Source organism: Haliotis rufescens, unplaced genomic scaffold (genome assembly GCF_023055435.1).
Source record: "Haliotis rufescens isolate VD_foot unplaced genomic scaffold, xgHalRufe1.0.p SCAF_1, whole genome shotgun sequence".
Lineage (NCBI taxonomy): Eukaryota > Metazoa > Mollusca > Gastropoda > Lepetellida > Haliotidae > Haliotis > Haliotis rufescens.
In genome coordinates this window covers 74,349,843-74,369,319 of record NW_025963779.1, presented here as the reverse complement: position 1 = coordinate 74,369,319, position 19,477 = coordinate 74,349,843, and the positions used below count along the sequence as shown (strand labels likewise).

Here is a 19,477-nt window from a genome sequence, read left to right as displayed (position 1 = left end):
GTACCCATGTCGGGAATCGAACCCGGGTCTTCGGCGCGACGAGCTAACGCCTTAACCACTAGGCTACCCGACCGCCCCGCGCACTGAAAGAGCTAGATCTAGTAGAATTATAGACTTGTATAATACGAACTAAATAAGCTAGACCTATAGGTAGTATAATTCCAGTGTTGTTTTATACAACATAAGCTAGATCTAGCGTAATTCTAGTGCTAAAATATACGCAGTAAAAAAACTAGTTCTAGTGGGATAATGGTGCTGTATTATTATCACATCAGCTAGTTCAAATTGAATTCAGGTTGTAAGGTTGTAAGGTTGTATCATACGCACTAAATAAGCACCAAATAAGCTAGATCTAGTAAACTCTTAGTACTGTACTATACGCACTGAATACGTTAGATCTAGTGGAATTCTAGCGTTGTATTAAACGCACTAATAAACTAGATCTAGTGGAATTCTAGTGTTGTATTATAAGCACTAAATTAACTAGATCTAGTTGAATTCTAGTGTTGTATTATACGCACTAAATAAACTAGATCTAGTGGAATTCTAGTGTTGTATTATACGCACTAAATAATATCTAGTAAAATTCTTAAGCTAGATCTAGTAAACTCTTAGTGCTATACTATACGCACTGAATACGTTCGATCTAGGGGAATTCTAGTGTTGTATTATACGCACTAATAAACTAGATCTAGTGGAATTTTAGTGTTGTATTATACGCACTAAATAAACTAGATCTAGTGGAATTTTAGTGTTGTATTATACGCACAAAATAAACTAGATCTAGTGGAATTCTAGCGTTGTATTATACGCACTAAATAAACTAGATCTAGTAGAATTCTAGCGTTGTATTATACGCACTAAATAATATCTAGTAAAATTCTTCTGCTGTATTATACACTAAACATGCTAGATCAAATACAATTATAGTGCTGTCTTATACCCAAAAAATAAGTTGGATCAAAATGACTCAGATTGTCAGTGTGGACTACTTTAGATGGTCACTAGTTTGCGTAGCAGACCATCTGTAGTAGTGGTGCCATAATCCTCAGTTCTGAATCGAGACGTATTTTGGTAAATACTGGGACAATGGTCTATCCGCTGTGTAAGCCATACTTTGCCAATATTTGCACAGTGTTTAGAGACACGCCAAGCTGCGTTGTTCCAGCTGTGACCGCTAGCGCCATCTGATAACACGACGAGGACATACGAGTGTTCTCTAACAAAAGCCTAAATGTCAAATCGATATTGACAAGAACAAATAGCATATTACCAATACCTTGATACATATACAATTTGTGTACACTATTGAAAACGTGCCTGGCACATATATAAAGTTATATGAATGCGATGGAAACAAAGGGCTTGCACACACAAGTCAGTTGTAATACATACAGACCCTGTGATTAATGTCTGTGAGACGTGACTGTATTATGGTTGTGTTAAAGTAATTTGGTTGTAAGGTGGGCTGGAAAGTTGGTAAGGTGGGTGTATATTTGAAAATTTGTGCTTAAATGTAAAATCGATTTTGCATGTCGAAATTACACATTACCATATGCAACTCATGAACGAGTGGGTTTGTGTGTGTGTGTGTGTGTGTGTGGGGGGGGGGGGGGGGGGTTAGTGGTGAAGTGCATATTTGAAATACTTGTCTTTAAAGGTTTATTTGCACTTGGAAAATGAGAAATAATGAAATATAACATATTACCATTAATTTCAACAAAAACGGAAATGATGATTATGATTTTGACAAGAATGATGCTGCATCATAAGGATGTGATCACGTGATCATGTTTGACAGTGACGTCAGAGCTTACCGTGGCAGGCACGTGCAGCATACCACTCATGTATTTTCAAGGTAGACATATCTACAGGCATCAAACTTGGTTATTTGGGTATCAGCCCTTTGGAATGCTTAATTATTTATGTGGACATGGCACGTAGGAGGATATCAGAGCCGCAAATATGCTAAATATAAGGAACGCATTCCATAGTTTGTCCTTCAAAGCTATCGGGCGCCAACTGGGCTACCATAACACAGTGATCTGTCGATTCGTGAGAAAACATGGTCAATCTAAAGCTGTGAAGGGCCTTTTAAGTCAGGACGACCTCATGTGACGTCGTAGCATGCAGACAGGTTATTGCTTCGATTGGTACGACCACAGACATTTGCAACGAGACCGTTTCTGGAGCGACAATGGCTACCACGTCGACGTCTGCCCACTAGAACCCCGAGGAACCATTTGAAAGCAGCAGGTATGGCGTCCGGGAGTGTCATCAAACGCCCACTACTGGCAGATCACCATCAGAGTTTCCGTTTGGTATGGTGTTTAGCACGACGCACTGGGAATCTGTGACCTTGGCATAAAATCCATTTTTCGGACGAAAGCAGGTTCCTGCTCCGTGCCACGGATGGACGACTGAGAGTTTGGCGGCACAGGAATATCAGACCAACTGTCCGTTTGTGCGGAGGGTCGGTAATGATTTGAGGGTGTATTTCACACGAATGCACCCTGGACCTGGTCACCACATAACCAACCTCACAGGTCAACAGTACATCCGCGATGACCTGGAACCAGTTGTTGTTCCTCATGTCGATAACCATCCATTCGCCACAAAAACCTCATTTTATTAACGATAACGCCAGATCGCACAAACTCTAGATCAACGCTGTGGCGGCTCTGCGTTGGCCCGCCATGAGTCCAGATCTCAATCCGTTGGAGCACATTCCGCTTGCCGGACAGTCCGAGACGGTCATATTTTAAATGTTGTGCCGATGGTTGAGGTATTATTGTATTCCCTAAATTCTAGTTTTAATTCAGTGTAAGAGGTCAATAAACTGTAAACGTGAAACATATTATTGATGAATAAAATTTCAATGAGATAATGTTATTAAGTTGACAATCCACCAGTTTATTGGTGAGAGAACTACCTATCAACAGTACTATTCTTGTTTACCCTTTTCTTAGTTTTGTTCGTTAGTCTCCAAAATTCTGGATTGGCGACATTTTATCTGGTCTGGTAACTTTGCAAAGTTGCCAGGCAGATCGTCTGACTGAAATCTTAAGGTAATTAATGTACTGCATTTGGGCGTCGCACACATGCACTGGGTCTTTCTGCTTAGGGTCCGTGTGAATTGGAAGCATCAGGAGTGGCCGCAGTTGCTTCTTCGGCAGTGATGAGACGCAGGGTGGAGGCCGTCATTCGGGCGTTTAGTCGCTTCTCAGCCTTTGATCTAGTGTCTCCAGTGTCATCTGGAGACTCAAAGTCCAGAAATAGCCGTCGCATGAACTCTACAGCTCCATACTTAAAAGCGATCATGTTTTCGGATGAAAACATTGCCGGTGGTTGGGCAAGCACACCGTGACTAAAATCTAACCACAGATTTACGCAGGGACTATAATGGAAAGTCTGTCGCGTGGTTTGAAACTAAATGGATTTCAACATATTCTGGATGCCAACAGCACTGGTAGTGAACGTTAATACTAGTCTCGGGTTTCTGCACTGGGTGTACGTATTTAGGAGATTCTGTGCATCATAATGTATTTATGTAGTTTGATTATCAGATTTGCTTTTTAGATATAGAACTGATGTGAAACACGTGCCCACGTAGAAGTATTCTCGTTTAAAAACCGCTGAATTTACGTAAATGGTTACATTAAACATGCAATGTCTCTGAAATACGTAATACATATGAAATTAGTGTACTTGAGGTAACTCATCGAATAGGAATAGCCCTAAATGGTATACTTAGCATTAATACTCTCTAACTAAATCCCTTAATGTGAATATCCAATACATTGTCCAAAGGGAGATATCGTTTGTTTGAGATAACAAGTAGCGTCAAAACGTGACGTCACATTTCAATTTGTGACGTCATCTATGAACGTCACTGCTGTTACCGATTTTCAGCACCTTCTTATCAGCTGGTGCTCCAGGTGTCATTTTACAGTTTGTAAACAGACATTTCGGTATGCGTATTGTAAGGATATTATTCCATACAATATGCAGGTAATGACGCCAGATTGACTCGGTAAAAATGAATAAATCTCCAGTTACCTAAAGTGTGTTCGAAGTGTATATCGCTGTATGCGCCTAAACATTCGAAAGGATCTAAAATACCTTCCTCTCCAACTTGCCCTTTTGTGCTCACGGCTTACTAGTCCTGTCAGTAAATTTACGATGTCTGTAAATACTCATGATAAGAATGCACCTAAAAAGTCAAACTACCTCATACATAATTCATTAACTGTTACATGGTCTTGGGTGATAGGTAAACGGGTAAACAGATGATATAAAACACATACTTTTTTTTAAACATACCAATAAGATATCCCACATAAAAAGCAATCTTCAAAAAAATAATCACAGATTATTCTCAGTATAATTATAAACTACTTCCAATACTTTGATCATTTTATATAGTGCATCACCAAATTGTTGAAACACTATGTGTGCTGAAAAACTTTAAAAGCATACACAAGACAGTATGACATACACAAGACAGTATGACCTACACAAGACAGTATGACATACACAAGACAGTATGACATACACAAGACAGTATGACATACACAAGACAGTATGACATACACAAGACAGTATGACATACACAAGACAGTATGACATACACAAGACTGTATGACATACACAAGACTGTATGACATACACAAGACTGTATGACATACACAAGACAGTATGACCTACACAAGACAGTATGACATACACAAGACAGTATGACATACACAAGACAGTATGACATACACAAGACAGTATGACATACACAAGACAGTATGACCTACACAAGACAGTATGACATACACAAGACTGTATGACATACACAAGACAGTATGACCTACACAAGACAGTATGACATACACAAGACAGTATGACCTACACAAGACAGTATGACATACACAAGACAGTATGACCTACACAAGACAGTATGACATACACAAGACAGTATGACATACACAAGAGAGTATGACATACACAAGACTGTATGACATACACAAGACAGTATGAAATATACAAGACAGTATGACATACACAAGACAGTACGACATACACAAGACTGTATGACATCAGACAGTATGACATACACAAGACAGTATGACATACACAAGACAGTATGACATACACAAGACTGTATGACATCAGACAGTATGACATACACAAGACAGTATGACATACACAAGACAGTATGACATACACAAGACAGTATGACATACACAAGACAGTATGACATACACAAGACTGTATGACATACACAAGACAGTATGACATACACAAGACAGTATGCCATACACAAGACTGTATGACATACACAAGACTGTATGACAAGAGGGGTGACTTCCAACTTTCCAATAGTCTACTCTCCCTTCATGTCGAGCAATATTCCTGCAGCTCCAGGCTTGGTGTTTACATTTCACAACTTTTGAGGTACAATCGTGCATGCTCTTTCTGCGAAGATTTCAATGAACGTCATTCGGCTCATGCTCAAAAGTTGTTCGATCAAGGTTGCAACATTCAAGGCCTCAGTAAAGCTTTCAAAAGTTTAGTTGTAGACATGTGGAGGACCTTTCAAAATTTGACGCGAAATGATGTCAGATGCAGTTTCATATTTTGACTTGTACCATATGTTCCGGTGTTTTTCAGGTGAACAATGCCCTTGCCTTTGCATGTGTTTGTGACGGGCGCTCACTAATTTTGCGTACAGCTAGAATCATCACTATATGATAATGATTAACAAATGCATTTCTCATGATATAGTCGGAATTGTACAATCGACTCTGCTTTTAGCAGAAATTTGTAATTAAAAAGGAACGGGTTTTGACGCCTGTAGTAGCAGTAGTTGTAGTAGTAGTTGTAGTAGTAGTAGTAGTAGTAGTAGTAGGAGTAGTAGTAGTAGTAGTAGTAGTAGTGCAAAGCGAACCCGGGTATAAGGCGTGGCCAACTCACCAGCCGACCCGTGAAGATCCGGGGTAGGATAGGTCTTCGTCAACCCATGCTTGCCTAAAAGGTGACTATGCTTGTCGTAGGGGAGACTAACGGGATCGGGTGGTCAGGCTCGCTGACTTGGTTGATGCATGTCATCGATCCCAATTGCGTGACCGATGCTCGTGATATCAATCACTGGATTGTCTGGTCCAGGCTCGATTATTTACAGACCGCCGTCGTATAGCTGGAATATTGCTGAGTGCGGCGTTGAACAACAAACCAACCAACCAACCTCACCAGCCCGACCGTCGTAAACATACCGTACTGCAGGGTGTGCGGGCAATGAGACAAAGAATCCTTCCAGACGTTTATTTTTTTACAATGTAAACGCAGAGTACCCTGTGTACAAAGGAAAACCAATCCATTAATCCAAATGTCTTGTAATCCGGACGAACGGTGCTGTCGGATTAGCGGGGTTTCACTGTATTCAAATCTCAACAAACTTGATGGCGCATTGAAAGCTACATAACAAACAACGTGTCCGTCTATACCGCTTTAAAACTAATCTCCGTGTAGATACAGATGTAGAGCCACGTGAACACACACCACCTCCTGCACAGCCGGCCAAATTAACCATAGATCTTTTAAGTGAAAAAAGAAATCTTTAATTTAAGCATCAAGAGATGTGGACGGTGCATTGAAGTAAATGTTGAATTTGAATTAGAAGGACCGTGATATCAATCGATAGTATGTAGATTCGATGTAGCAATAAGAAGAGAAGGCTTAGAATCGGGAGCTGGTAGTGATTAATGTAAATCTAGACATCCCCTGGCACGCCGAGCTAGGTTTTATAGTGTTTCCTAGTGTAGCAACTATCGCGAGAAAGTATTTCAGGAATATTCACGCGTGAGCAGGTCCGTCGATCCCGACCACATGAGAACGATGTATTGCAAGTGTTCAGTTACACGCGGTGGGTGTGTTCATGTGCCGTATTGATCTTCATCTGCTGCACTGCAGGCTACTCAGAGCGCCCAACACGGGCACATCTTACAGCCATAGAAATTCATTTATACGTATGTGCACGTAACCGATTCGTTAGATTAAGGTATTTTAACATATCTATAGCTCGGTATGTGTTAGATACAATCACAACGAAGATGGAGAAGGTACGATATTTTATATGAATTGTGGGAAAATATTAATTTGTTAAGGAGTTAAGAGGCGTTTAGTGGTTTTTCTCTCCACATCTCGATTCTAAAGATAGCTGCCTAAATACATTAGTTGTGAATATATAGAGATTCTCACTGATGTGCTATATATATGCAACAACAATACGTGATATAGACAGGTGCATGCATTAGATAGGTCATAGACGGGTATAAAGACATGAATAGGTGAGGTGAGGTGAAATGGGGGTTAACGTCGCGTCCAAGATTACTGCACTTATATAGCGACGTGCATTCATATGTGTGTGTGAATGTGTGGCTGGTTGTACTAGTCCGGACTGATGACGATTTTTAGTGCTAGCCAAGTGAGATACCATGCCGCAGTTTAACATGAATACCCCAATCTTACACAGCATACTGATTCCGAGCCGACCAGTCCTAGTTTTAGTCTTTTTATGCCGAGCGCCAGGCTGGGTAACAACAAGTACCATACATTAACTTCTTTTGGTATGACACGGCCGGGGATCGAACCCCAGACCTTACGCTCTCCGGGCAGACGCCCAAGCTCTTGACCACGGAATCATGTATAAAGACAGATATGGTGAACAGGGTGATAGATTGGACGTATAGGTATATGAATACAGAGATGAAGAGAAGCAAGGGTATAGAAAGGTATATGTAAACATAAATGTGTATAGAAAGTAGTAGGTACAGGCAGGAGAAGAGAGCGGTATATAAGCCAAGCATAGGCGAAAGTGAATATACAGACAATAGCATTATAATACTAGGTATATTTAAATTTCAAAATATTACTTATTTGCATTAAACAATATACCCGTTATGTACCGTTGGCATCTATATGGTTGTTTTATTTCACACACATCAAACAGCAATTAACCAAACTACAGATATGCTATCACATGTATACGTCTGGAATAGCAGGTGTCCACATACGAAGTGGAAACACGAGTAGGGAGTCACGAGGAAAGGGATAAGATGTACGCAGATACGAGATATGGGATCAGATGTACGCTGAGACGGGGTAAGGGATAAGATGTACGCAGATACGAGATATGGGATAAGATGAACGCTAAGACGAGGTAAGGGAAAAGATGTACGCAGATACGAGATATGGGATAAGCTTACGCATAGACGAGGTAAGGGATAACATGTTCGCAGATACTGAGCTGAGGGATAACATATACGCAGATACTGAGGTAAGGGATAACATGTACGCAGATACTGAGCTGAGGGATAACATATACGCAGATACTGAGGTAAGGGATAACATGTACGCAGATACTGAGGTAAGGGATAACATATACGCAGATACTGAGGTAAGGGAAAAGGTGTGCGCAGATACGAGATATGGGATAAGCTTACGCAGAGACGAGGTAAGGGATAACATATACGCAGATACTGAGGTAAGGGATAACATATTCGCAGATACTGAGGTAAGGAATAACATATTCGCAGATACTGAGGTAAGGGATAACATATACGCAGATACTGAGGTAAGGGATAACATATTCGCAGATACTGAGGTAAGGGAAAAGATGTACGCAGATACGAGATATGGGATAAGCTTACGCAGAGACGAGGTAAGGGATAACATATACGCAGATACTGAGGTAAGGGATAACATATACGCAGATACTGAGTAATTGATAACATATACGCAGATACTGAGGTAAGGGATAACATATACGCAGATACTGAGGTAAGGGATAACATATACGCAGATACTGAGTAATTGATAACATATACGCAGATACTGAGGTAAGGGATAACATATACGCAGATACTGAGGTAATTGATAACATATACGCAGATACTGAGGTAAGGGATAACATATACGCAGATACTGGGGAAAGGATAACATATACGCAGATACTGAGGTAAGGGATAACATATACGCAGATACTGAGGTAAGGGATAACATATACGCAGATACTGAGTAATTGATAACATATACGCAGATACTGAGGTAATTGATAACATATACGCAGATACTGAGGTAAGGGATAACATATACGCAGATACTGGGGAAAGGATAACATATACGCAGATACTGAGGTAAGGGATAACATATACGCAGATACTGAGTAATTGATAACATATACGCAGATACTGAGGTAAGGGATAACATATACGCAGATACTGGGGAAAGGATAACATATACGCAGATACTGAGGTAAGGGATAACATATACGCAGATACTGAACATTTGATAACATATACGCAGATACTGAGGTAAGGGATAACATATACGCAGATACTGGGGAAAGGGATGACATATACGCAGATACTGAGGTAATTGATAACATATACGCAGATACTGAGGTAAGGGATAACATATACGCAGATACTGAGGTAAGGGATAACATATACGCAGATACTGAGGTAAGGGATAACATATACGCAGATACTGAGGTAAGGGATAACATATACGCAGATACTGAGGTAAGGGATAACATATACGCAGATACTGAGGTAAGGGATAACATATACGCAGATACTGAGGTAAGGGATAACATATACGCAGATACTGAGTAATTGATAACATATACGCAGATACTGAGGTAAGGGATAACATATACGCAGATACTGAACATTTGATAACATATACGCAGATACTGAGGTAAGGGATAACATATACGCAGATACTGGGGAAAGGGATGACATATACGCAGATACTGAGTAATTGATAACATATACGCAGATACTGAGGTAAGGGATAACATATACGCAGATACTGAGGTAAGGGATAACATATACGCAGATACTGAGTAATTGATAACATATACGCAGATACTGAGGTAAGGGATAACATATACGCAGATACTGAACATTTGATAACATATACGCAGATACTGAGGTAAGGGATAACATATACGCAGATACTGGGGAAAGGGATGACATATACGCAGATACTGAGGTAATTGATAACATATACGCAGATACTGAGGTAAGGGATAACATATACGCAGATACTGAGGTAAGGGATAACATATACGCAGATACTGAGGTAAGGGATAACATATACGCAGATACTGAGGTAAGGGATAACATATACGCAGATACTGAGGTAAGGGATAACATATACGCAGATACTGAGGTAAGGGATAACATATACGCAGATACTGAGGTAAGGGATAACATATACGCAGATACTGGGGAAAGGATAACATATACGCAGATACTGAGGTAAGGGATAACATATACGCAGATACTGAGGTAAGGGATAACATATACGCAGATACTGAGTAATTGATAACATATACGCAGATACTGAGGTAAGGGATAACATATACGCAGATACTGAACATTTGATAACATATACGCAGATACTGAGGTAAGGGATAACATATACGCAGATACTGGGGAAAGGGATGACATATACGCAGATACTGAGTAATTGATAACATATACGCAGATACTGAGGTAAGGGATAACATATACGCAGATACTGAGGTAAGGGATAACATATACGCAGATACTGAGTAATTGATAACATATACGCAGATACTGAGGTAAGGGATAACATATACGCAGATACTGAACATTTGATAACATATACGAAGATACTGAGGTAAGGGATAACATATACGCAGATACTGGGGAAAGGGATGACATATACGCAGATACTGAGGTAATTGATAACATATACGCAGATACTGAGGTAAGGGATAACATATACGCAGATACTGAGGTAAGGGATAACATATACGCAGATACTGAGGTAAGGGATAACATATACGCAGATACTGAGGTAAGGGATAACATATACGCAGATACTGAGGTAAGGGATAACATATACGCAGATACTGAGGTAAGGGATAACATATACGCAGATACTGAGGTAAGGGATAACATATACGCAGATACTGGGGAAAGGATAACATATACGCAGATACTGAGGTAAGGGATAACATATACGCAGATACTGAGTAATTGATAACATATACGCAGATACTGAGGTAAGGGATAACATATACGCAGATACTGGGGAAAGGATAACATATACGCAGATACTGAGGTAAGGGATAACATATACGCAGATACTGAACATTTGATAACATATACGCAGATACTGAGGTAAGGGATAACATATACGCAGATACTGGGGAAAGGGATGACATATACGCAGATACCAGTTGCGAGATAGGAAGCACACGGTCTTCCACAAAGCCGTTTTGGAAATACTATCTGGAAGCCTTTATCATCTGAAACCAGCTGGTAGTCGATCAAATATCCAGTATATTTCATCAACATTCTACTTTATGACTCCGACAGTCCTTCATCTTTGATAGACGAGAGCAGAATAAATTCCAATTATGCCTGAAATGTCTTTTAGCACCGACGTCCGTGCAATACTTCACCTCATGTCAACCAGCAGTTGATGGCAACAGAGACAAAGCGATCTTTCCATTCGTAATGAGCTCCTAAAGTTCATATTTAATGGTTTACACATAAAGTCACCCGGCGATGAATGTCTTCCTCGGCGTAATCTGCTTCGCTATACGACACTTACGCTACGCTAATTGTTACTCTGCTGGGACTAGAACCAGTTGGTTTCTTAATATTTCCCACTACTTCTCATTATGTCGACGGTGTTACTTGTGATACGTTTCTACTGGCAACGCTAACGTCAAGCCGCCACCTGGTCGTGCGCGTTGGCGATCCTCGTTGGAAAGCTAGCATCTATTGTCTTCATCGCCAAACAAGCACGAATCAGTGATACTAATCGTAATGCGGATGAAGCCGACAAAATCGCCAATAGAAAGCCCTATATCCGACCAGCTCGGATCAACTCGCCTACAATTCAGACTTAATCGCAAAGCTTGAAGATGTGTGTTATGGTGTTAGCTGTCTTGCACAGTGTTCTGCTCGCTGTAGGCGGCACACGGTGACTTACTAAACTACCGTGCTAAAGTGTCATTGCACACAAGGGACATAGTGCCCTTAAAGTGGCTCTACGCGCATTACATTTGCGAAAGCTATCCTAAAGATAAAACATTACCATGTTACCATGACAACGAGAGGGGACAGAGGGCCGAATGGCCTGACGTCGACCATTGTTTTTCAGAGTTACGTACCCTATAATGTCAGGATCCGTTGATCGTGGGTTCGAATTCTAGATTCACCCTGATTATGATCCTTACTCCTACTCAGGATTCCCGTGCTCAGCTTCACAAAGGTGACAAAAGTGTTTGAGCCAGTGTCACATTGGCCATTCCTTCCATAATATTCGGACGCGTCGCAATATAACTGTATAACTTGTAACTGAAATTAAAGATAATTAAACCAGACTCCCTCACTCACCCTCAACCACTAAGTCAGTCAACGCTTCAATTACGTAAAGATATGAACTCGTCATATCGACCCAGGCTGGTCGCTCCATACGAGTGTGGGTATTTATTCTGAGATAATTCACAGACATCGAAAAAGATGCAGCGTATGCAAAGCTAACTGTGACTGCTGATTTTTAATTTTAAGGTAACCTATTCGTAATAACTATCAGTCACATCAGAATATTATTGTGGCTGAAACAACCTCCTCAAATGTACGGGGTATATGTCGTGAGTGAGCAGTACATCCAGCTGTATCAAGTGTTGCCTGTAAATAGTCTCAGTCAGGTAAACCAGCGACCGACGCACGACAATACGTGATATCGGAGTACGGTTTACACACAATTAGTCAGAACACACGACCGTCTGAACCTAATCAGTCGACTCCTGCGACACACGTCGCAACGAAGATGTATTCTTCCCTTGAGTCCCCACGAGAATGGAGAAGAATAGAAGTCGCTGGTCTGAGAATGTTAACACCGGTGTCAGTAGAGGTACCACGGCCTCCGTGGTCTAGTGGTGTGCCCGGAGAGCGGAAGGTCCGGGGTTCGATCCCCGGCCACGTCATACCAAATGACGTTAAAAGATGGTGCTTGTTATCCTGGCATTAAGGGCGCTCGGCTTTGGGGGCTAAAACCAGGACTGGTCGGCTCGGAGACAGTATACTGTGTCTGAGTGGGGTATTCATGTTAAACTGCGGCATGGTATCTCAGTGGGCTAGCACAATAAAATCGACATTAGTCCGGACTAGTACAAGCTGCCACACACATGCATGTCGCTATATAAGTGCAATAATGGTGGACGCGGCGTTAAACCCTATTTCACTTCACCGGTATCGGTACATGGCGGAAGGTCTAGGTAGAGGATGTTTGGTAAAGAAGAGAATCTCGTCATTGGTTCTGGGTTCTGGTGTCATCCTGGTAGTGTCGTATCTTTCAAATGATCGGGGGGGGGGGGGGGGGGGGGGGGGGGGGGCACGGGAGACCAGTCGTTCAAGGCGCCGCGGTTCGCTGCCCAGAGTTGCGTCCCTTGAGCACGCCAGAAACCTATGATTGTGGGTTCGAATCCAGGTTTGCCCCGATTATGTTTCTAGGTTTCACCATACCCGTGCTCCTGGGTTTCACCGAAGTGGTATAGGTCTGAGACCTGCATCACTTCGGGCTTTCCTCACACATTAAGCTGACACCGCCGCGATATAAGTGGAATACTGTTAAAAGCGACGTTAAACCCAACCCACTCACTTACTTAACACATCATCTAATCGTATGAGGTCTGATTCACAAGTCTCCGGAGCCCTTCCTGAATCAGAAGGTAGACGGAACACATCAGGATTCACAAGTCTCCGGAGCCCCTCCTGAATCAGAAGGTCGAAGGAACACATCAGGATTCACAAGTCTCCGGAGCCCTTCCTGAATCAGAAGGTAGACGGAACACATCAGGATTCACAAATCTCCGGAGCCCTTCCTGAATCAGAAGGTAGACGGAACACATCAGGATTCACAAATCTCCGGAGCCCTTCCTGAATCAGAAGGTAGACGGAACACATCAGGATTCACAAGTCTCCGGAGCCCTTCCTGAATCAGAAGGTAGACGGAACACATCAGGATTCACAAGTCTCCGGAGCCTTTCCTGAATCAGAAGGTAGACGGAACACATCAGGATTCACAAGTCTCCGGAGCCCCTCCTGAATCAGAAGGTCGATGGAACACATCAGGATTAACAAGTCTCCGGAGCCCCTCCTGAATCAGAAGGTCGATGGAACACATCAGGATTCACAAGTCTCCGGAGCCCTTCCTGAATCAGAAGGTAGACGGAACACATCAGGATTCACAAATCTCCGGAGCCCTTCCTGAATCAGAAGGTAGACGGAACACATCAGGATTCACAAATCTCCGGAGCCCTTCCTGAATCAGAAGGTAGACGGAACACATCAGGATTCACAAGTCTCCGGAGCCCTTCCTGAATCAGAAGGTAGACGGAACACATCAGGATTCACAAGTCTCCGGAGCCTTTCCTGAATCAGAAGGTAGACGGAACACATCAGGATTCACAAGTCTCCGGAGCCCCTCCTGAATCAGAAGGTCGATGGAACACATCAGGATTCACAAGTCTCCGGAGCCCCTCCTGAATCAGAAGGTCGATGGAACACATCAGGATTCACAAGTCTCCGGAGCCCCTCCTGAATCCGATTTAAAATCATTTGTGACGTCATTCTAATGTTAAAACTGACCATTTGTTCAGGAATGGAATCATGCAAGGCGACTCGCACAGTATAAATGCAGGTAACCAACACTTCCAGTTTATTTTTCATATATTATTCACAGGAGAATGTTTTATCAGAGTGTCAAAGTGGGTATGTGTGGGAGAATATCCTCGAACTCTCCGAGAAATGGATAGTTACTCGGACATTCCTCTCTACTTAATGACTTAAACACAACTCCAAGTACTCTTATCAAATAATACATGATGACTGACAACTATATATATAAACCAAAATACAATACATGTCAAATAAGTATGTTACAACTGGTCACATACAGTCCGATGTTAGGTAAATGGACATGTCAAGAATTAATGTCTGTGCAGGAAACATAGCCTAATAATAACACCACGTCAAGACTGTGTGCAGGACACGTACAGCCTAATGATGGGGCATGTCCAGAATACCACGTCAAGACTGTGTGCAGGACAAGTACAGCCTAATAATTGGGCATGTCCAGAATACCACGTCAAGAAGGTGTGCAGGACACGTACAGCCTAATGATGGGGCATGTCCAGAATACCACGTCAAGAAGGTGTGCAGGACACGTACAGCCTAATGATGGGGCATGTCCAGAATACCACGTCAAGACTGTGTGCAGGACACGTACAGCCTAATTATGGGCATGTCCAGAATACCACGTCAAGAAGGTGTGCAGGACAGGTACAGCCTAATGATGGGGCATGTCCAGAATACCACGTCAAGAAGGTGTGCAGGACACGTACAGCCTAATAATGGGGCATGTCCAGAATACTATGTCAAGAAGGTGTGCAGGACGCGTACAGACTTATAATGGGGCATGTCAAGAATACCACGTCAAGAAGGTGTGCAGGACGCGTACAGCCTTATAATGGGGCATGTCCAGAATACCACGTCAAGACTGTGTGTAGGACGCGTACAGCCTAATAATGGGGCCTGTCAAGACTGTGTGCAGGTCAGGTACAGCCGAGACTGTGTAACTACTGTGTCATTCATTAAACTCTTTGCTGTACAACCAAGGCTATGTCAACGATGTCAACCATCTAAGCCTTTGCAGGACACGGTCCGCAGACTAAAATGTCCAACTAAATATTTGCAGGACACGTACATCCAAGGCTAGATAGAATACCATGTCAATCATCTAAATCTTAGCAGGACACGGTCCGCCGTGACTGGGCAGACTAAAATGTCCAGGACACGTACATCCAAGACTAGATAGAATACCATGTCATTCATCTAAATCTTAGCAGGACACGGTCCGTCGTGACTGGGCAGACTAAAATGTCCAGGACACGTACATCCAAGACTAGATAGAATACCATGTCAATCATCTAAATCTTAGCAGGACACGGTCCGCCGTGACTGGGCAGACTAAAATGTCAAGGACACGTACATCCAAGACTAGATAGAATACCATGTCAATCATCTAAATCTTAGCAGGACACGGTCCGCCGTGACTGGGCAGACTAAAATGTCAAGGACACGTACATCCAAGACTAGATAGAATACCATGTCAATCATCTAAATCTTAGCAGGACACGGTCCGTCGTGACTGGACAGACTAAAATGTCCAGGAAACGTACATCCAAGACAAGATAGAATACCACGTCAATCATCTAAATATTTGCAGGACACGTTCAACAAATTAAAATGTCCTTCAATAAAATATTTGCAGGACACGTACATCCACCACTGGGTAGACGACCAATGTCCGGTGTCTCTATCTGTGCCAGACACGTTCTACTTAAGACAATTAGACAGTACGCCGACTCCGCTATCAACTGTTGGTCCATCTATAGGGACTTAAGCAAGTAATCATTGCTACAGAACACGGAACAAAGCTAAGATTGATGTCTTTCCTAAGCTCCGATCGTATCTGTGTATAAGTAAACAGGATACAAACTATACTCAATGTGCTAAATACGCCGGCCACTTGAACAAGCAACTCCTGCTTAACTTGACAATCAATGTCAAATACGCAGTAAACTGCACACATGAGATCCTTGAAATTCAATCGTTCTTGCTAAAACTCAATTTCCAACCCAAAACCTTGATAAAGAGCGCCTACTGCCGCAGATCGACATCTCAAGCAAACTATCGATTGAACAAAACATTCACTGGCAATTTGCGACGATGTCCTTTTTCCACATTTAAAAACCACCTCCATGTTGTAACACACTGTAAGTGGTCACATCTTCACATCCATCTCATGTAGCACACACACACTGTGGACTATATACCGAACTGGTGCACAGCGACTAGGTGCCTCCTGTCGCCAGACAGCGCCATACAGAATGCAGTGAAACAGTTTCCCTGTCAAGTCTGGCTGCCACGTCCAAGAACAACTATCATATGAAAGTAACCAAGCCACGTCAGTAATCATCCATCATCGGCACGACCATCCTCTCAGATTTAGAACTCACGGATATTCACTCTTTTGGGGAGTACTAATATTTCACCTGAAAACATTTCGCTGTTCTCATTTCGCCTATATAATATTCAATGAAATACACTTCATAGACATACCGTGTATACGAAAACATTATAATAAATTTTTAACAATTATGACAAATATTTAATTTGAAAAAGAATTTGAGTCAATCTAAGGAACTGGTCATTTATTATAGATTGGGTTGGATAGGGGTAGGGGTCAGTGGGAATCAGGGGAAGGTCGCCCCAAAAATGACATTCTCTAGGTGAGGGTAAAAAAATAACACACATATTCGGGGAGGGTCGTGAAAAAGGGACAGTTTGTAATGAAAAAAAGTATTTTTCAGGGGCAAAATGTACAAGGACATGGTGATGGTCAGCCAAATTATCACAACCATTAGGGGAGGGAAAATATTTTCTGTACATTAGTGCATCAAAACCCTCTGACACCCCCACACACCCCAATCCCGATATAAATGACCGGTCCCTAATTAATTTAAATAAGCTTTTTTTGTAAGACAAAAAAGAATGATCTCACCTATTGTTGTGTAGATGATGACAATGAAGACAGACAGCAGCAGGGCTACTCCGATTGTAACGAACACAATGTTTAAAACTCGTTTAAGTACAATGTACTCCTCTGGATGATCCCTCAACACCACATCACAGTCACGTCTGCCCTTCATCCTGTTGTCTCGCATGACGCTGGTAATACGCTTCCATAGAGGGTGCCTGGTCGAGGAATGCAGCCTATGGGAGTCAGATTCATCACTTACCACAATTTCAATTGCACGTGCATCCATGGTAACAGATGAAGCGTCCATTTCCATTTTACCTCTTTTCCCGCGCACCAACAAACTGTCGTCTGCTCCACCTGCAGCACGCGCCGTTCTTTCATTCGATTTCTCGCCTGATCCACTAGCATTTCTCTCAGACATGCGCAGTGTACCGCATCCGGTATGTAGCACACTCTTGTGGACATCTGTTGTAGCATCTCCGTTCGTTGTCTGCGAGCCAGATTTAGCTGGTATTGTATCTAACACAATGAATCGATTTTGATAGTAAACAACATTTCTCAATGTACTACCAGGGAGCACGCCTGGAAGGTTTACAGAAGATTGTTCTTGTTTAGAACTTTGGTTTGCCGATGTGTTATCAATCAACTCGACTTCTGGCCCCTTCGATTTTCCCTTCCTTCGTTTTGTGTTAGTCTCCGTAGTCTGTAGCCCGCCCCCGGTGTCCTCGATCACTGCGTCATGCTCTAACCCCCCGTCACTCTCACCTGGCCCACGGGCCGCCGCCTTCTCGTCCATTACCCCAACTGTGGCACAGCAGCCAACTCCATTCACTCATATCACCGTTGGTTCATTCACAAACTGCCCCAGGTAGCACGTGAGAGCTGCGGCCATCAATGAACGAAGGATGGTCGTAGCGAGGACACCCGGCCGATTCATGCTCCTGCCGCAGGTACGCGTAACTCCGTCGCCGAGGCAGGCTGACAGTCGGACGGGGAGCGGGCCGGGCGGCAGATTACTTCTGATGCGGTGATGTCACACTGTGTCTGCTAGCAACCGGTTATCATATGGGATGGAGCCAGCTCCTCAGTATAATCACAAAACACCGGTCGCTGTCACATTAAATATTAAAAAGCTCTTCCGACTAGCATGATCGTACTCACAGTTGTAGTAATGCAGCAGTAATTGTAAGGGGTCGGAGGCGGCAGGCTGGCCATCGTCTTCGACTGTCAACACGACTACAGCGTTTATCGTTCTATCACGTCTTACGGATGAATTTTTAATCAAGTCTAGGTAATTGTTCGCCAATTGTTCCGCCTAGCTGTGTTTCTCAGGTTGCCGCTTGTAGAACTGAAGATGGCAGAATGCTCCAGTCACGGGACCGACTCTAATCTAATTTCCTTTGCTAATTACATATTGTGTGTACGAGAATGTATCTGCCTTTTGGAATTGTCAGGAGTTTCGTTCATTTAATGTTTAGGAGCCTTTCATGTATACATTTGTTGCTACAGAGAGGAATGGTGTATTCAACACATCGTATGTGTATTCACTTGACTATAGAGATTTGTTCACGCCTCGTTTTCCGAATTGAGATCAGCATTCTGAAAGGGGTATTCACGTTGCTACTTCCAAATCATTGCTAAACAATTGATTCTGTATCTTTGTCCTCAAGGTCATGTCTCCAATTGGGATGGAGGGATGTATCCGAAAGCCGAAGCTGATGAAGGTCCAGTGGTCACAATGTGCAACCTGGTCGATTGTGGCTCATCATGCCCCAGCTGTGTGGCTATTTGGTTAGATAATAGGTCAATGATTTTCATGTCCCAGACTATGTAC

General features: G+C 42.5%; 1 protein-coding gene across 1 annotated transcript in view; it reads right to left on the bottom strand.

The window, feature by feature from the left end:
* LOC124146778 overlaps positions 1–18,893 on the bottom strand; it is a 37,650-nt gene extending 18,757 nt beyond the window's left edge. The window contains exon 1 of the mRNA XM_046517232.2: positions 17,665–18,893. Coding sequence (XP_046373188.1) covers positions 17,665–18,439 — 775 coding nt within the window. The 5' untranslated portion in view covers positions 18,440–18,893. The remainder of the gene's footprint in view (positions 1–17,664) is intronic.
* Between the last annotated feature and the right edge of the window lie 584 nt (positions 18,894–19,477).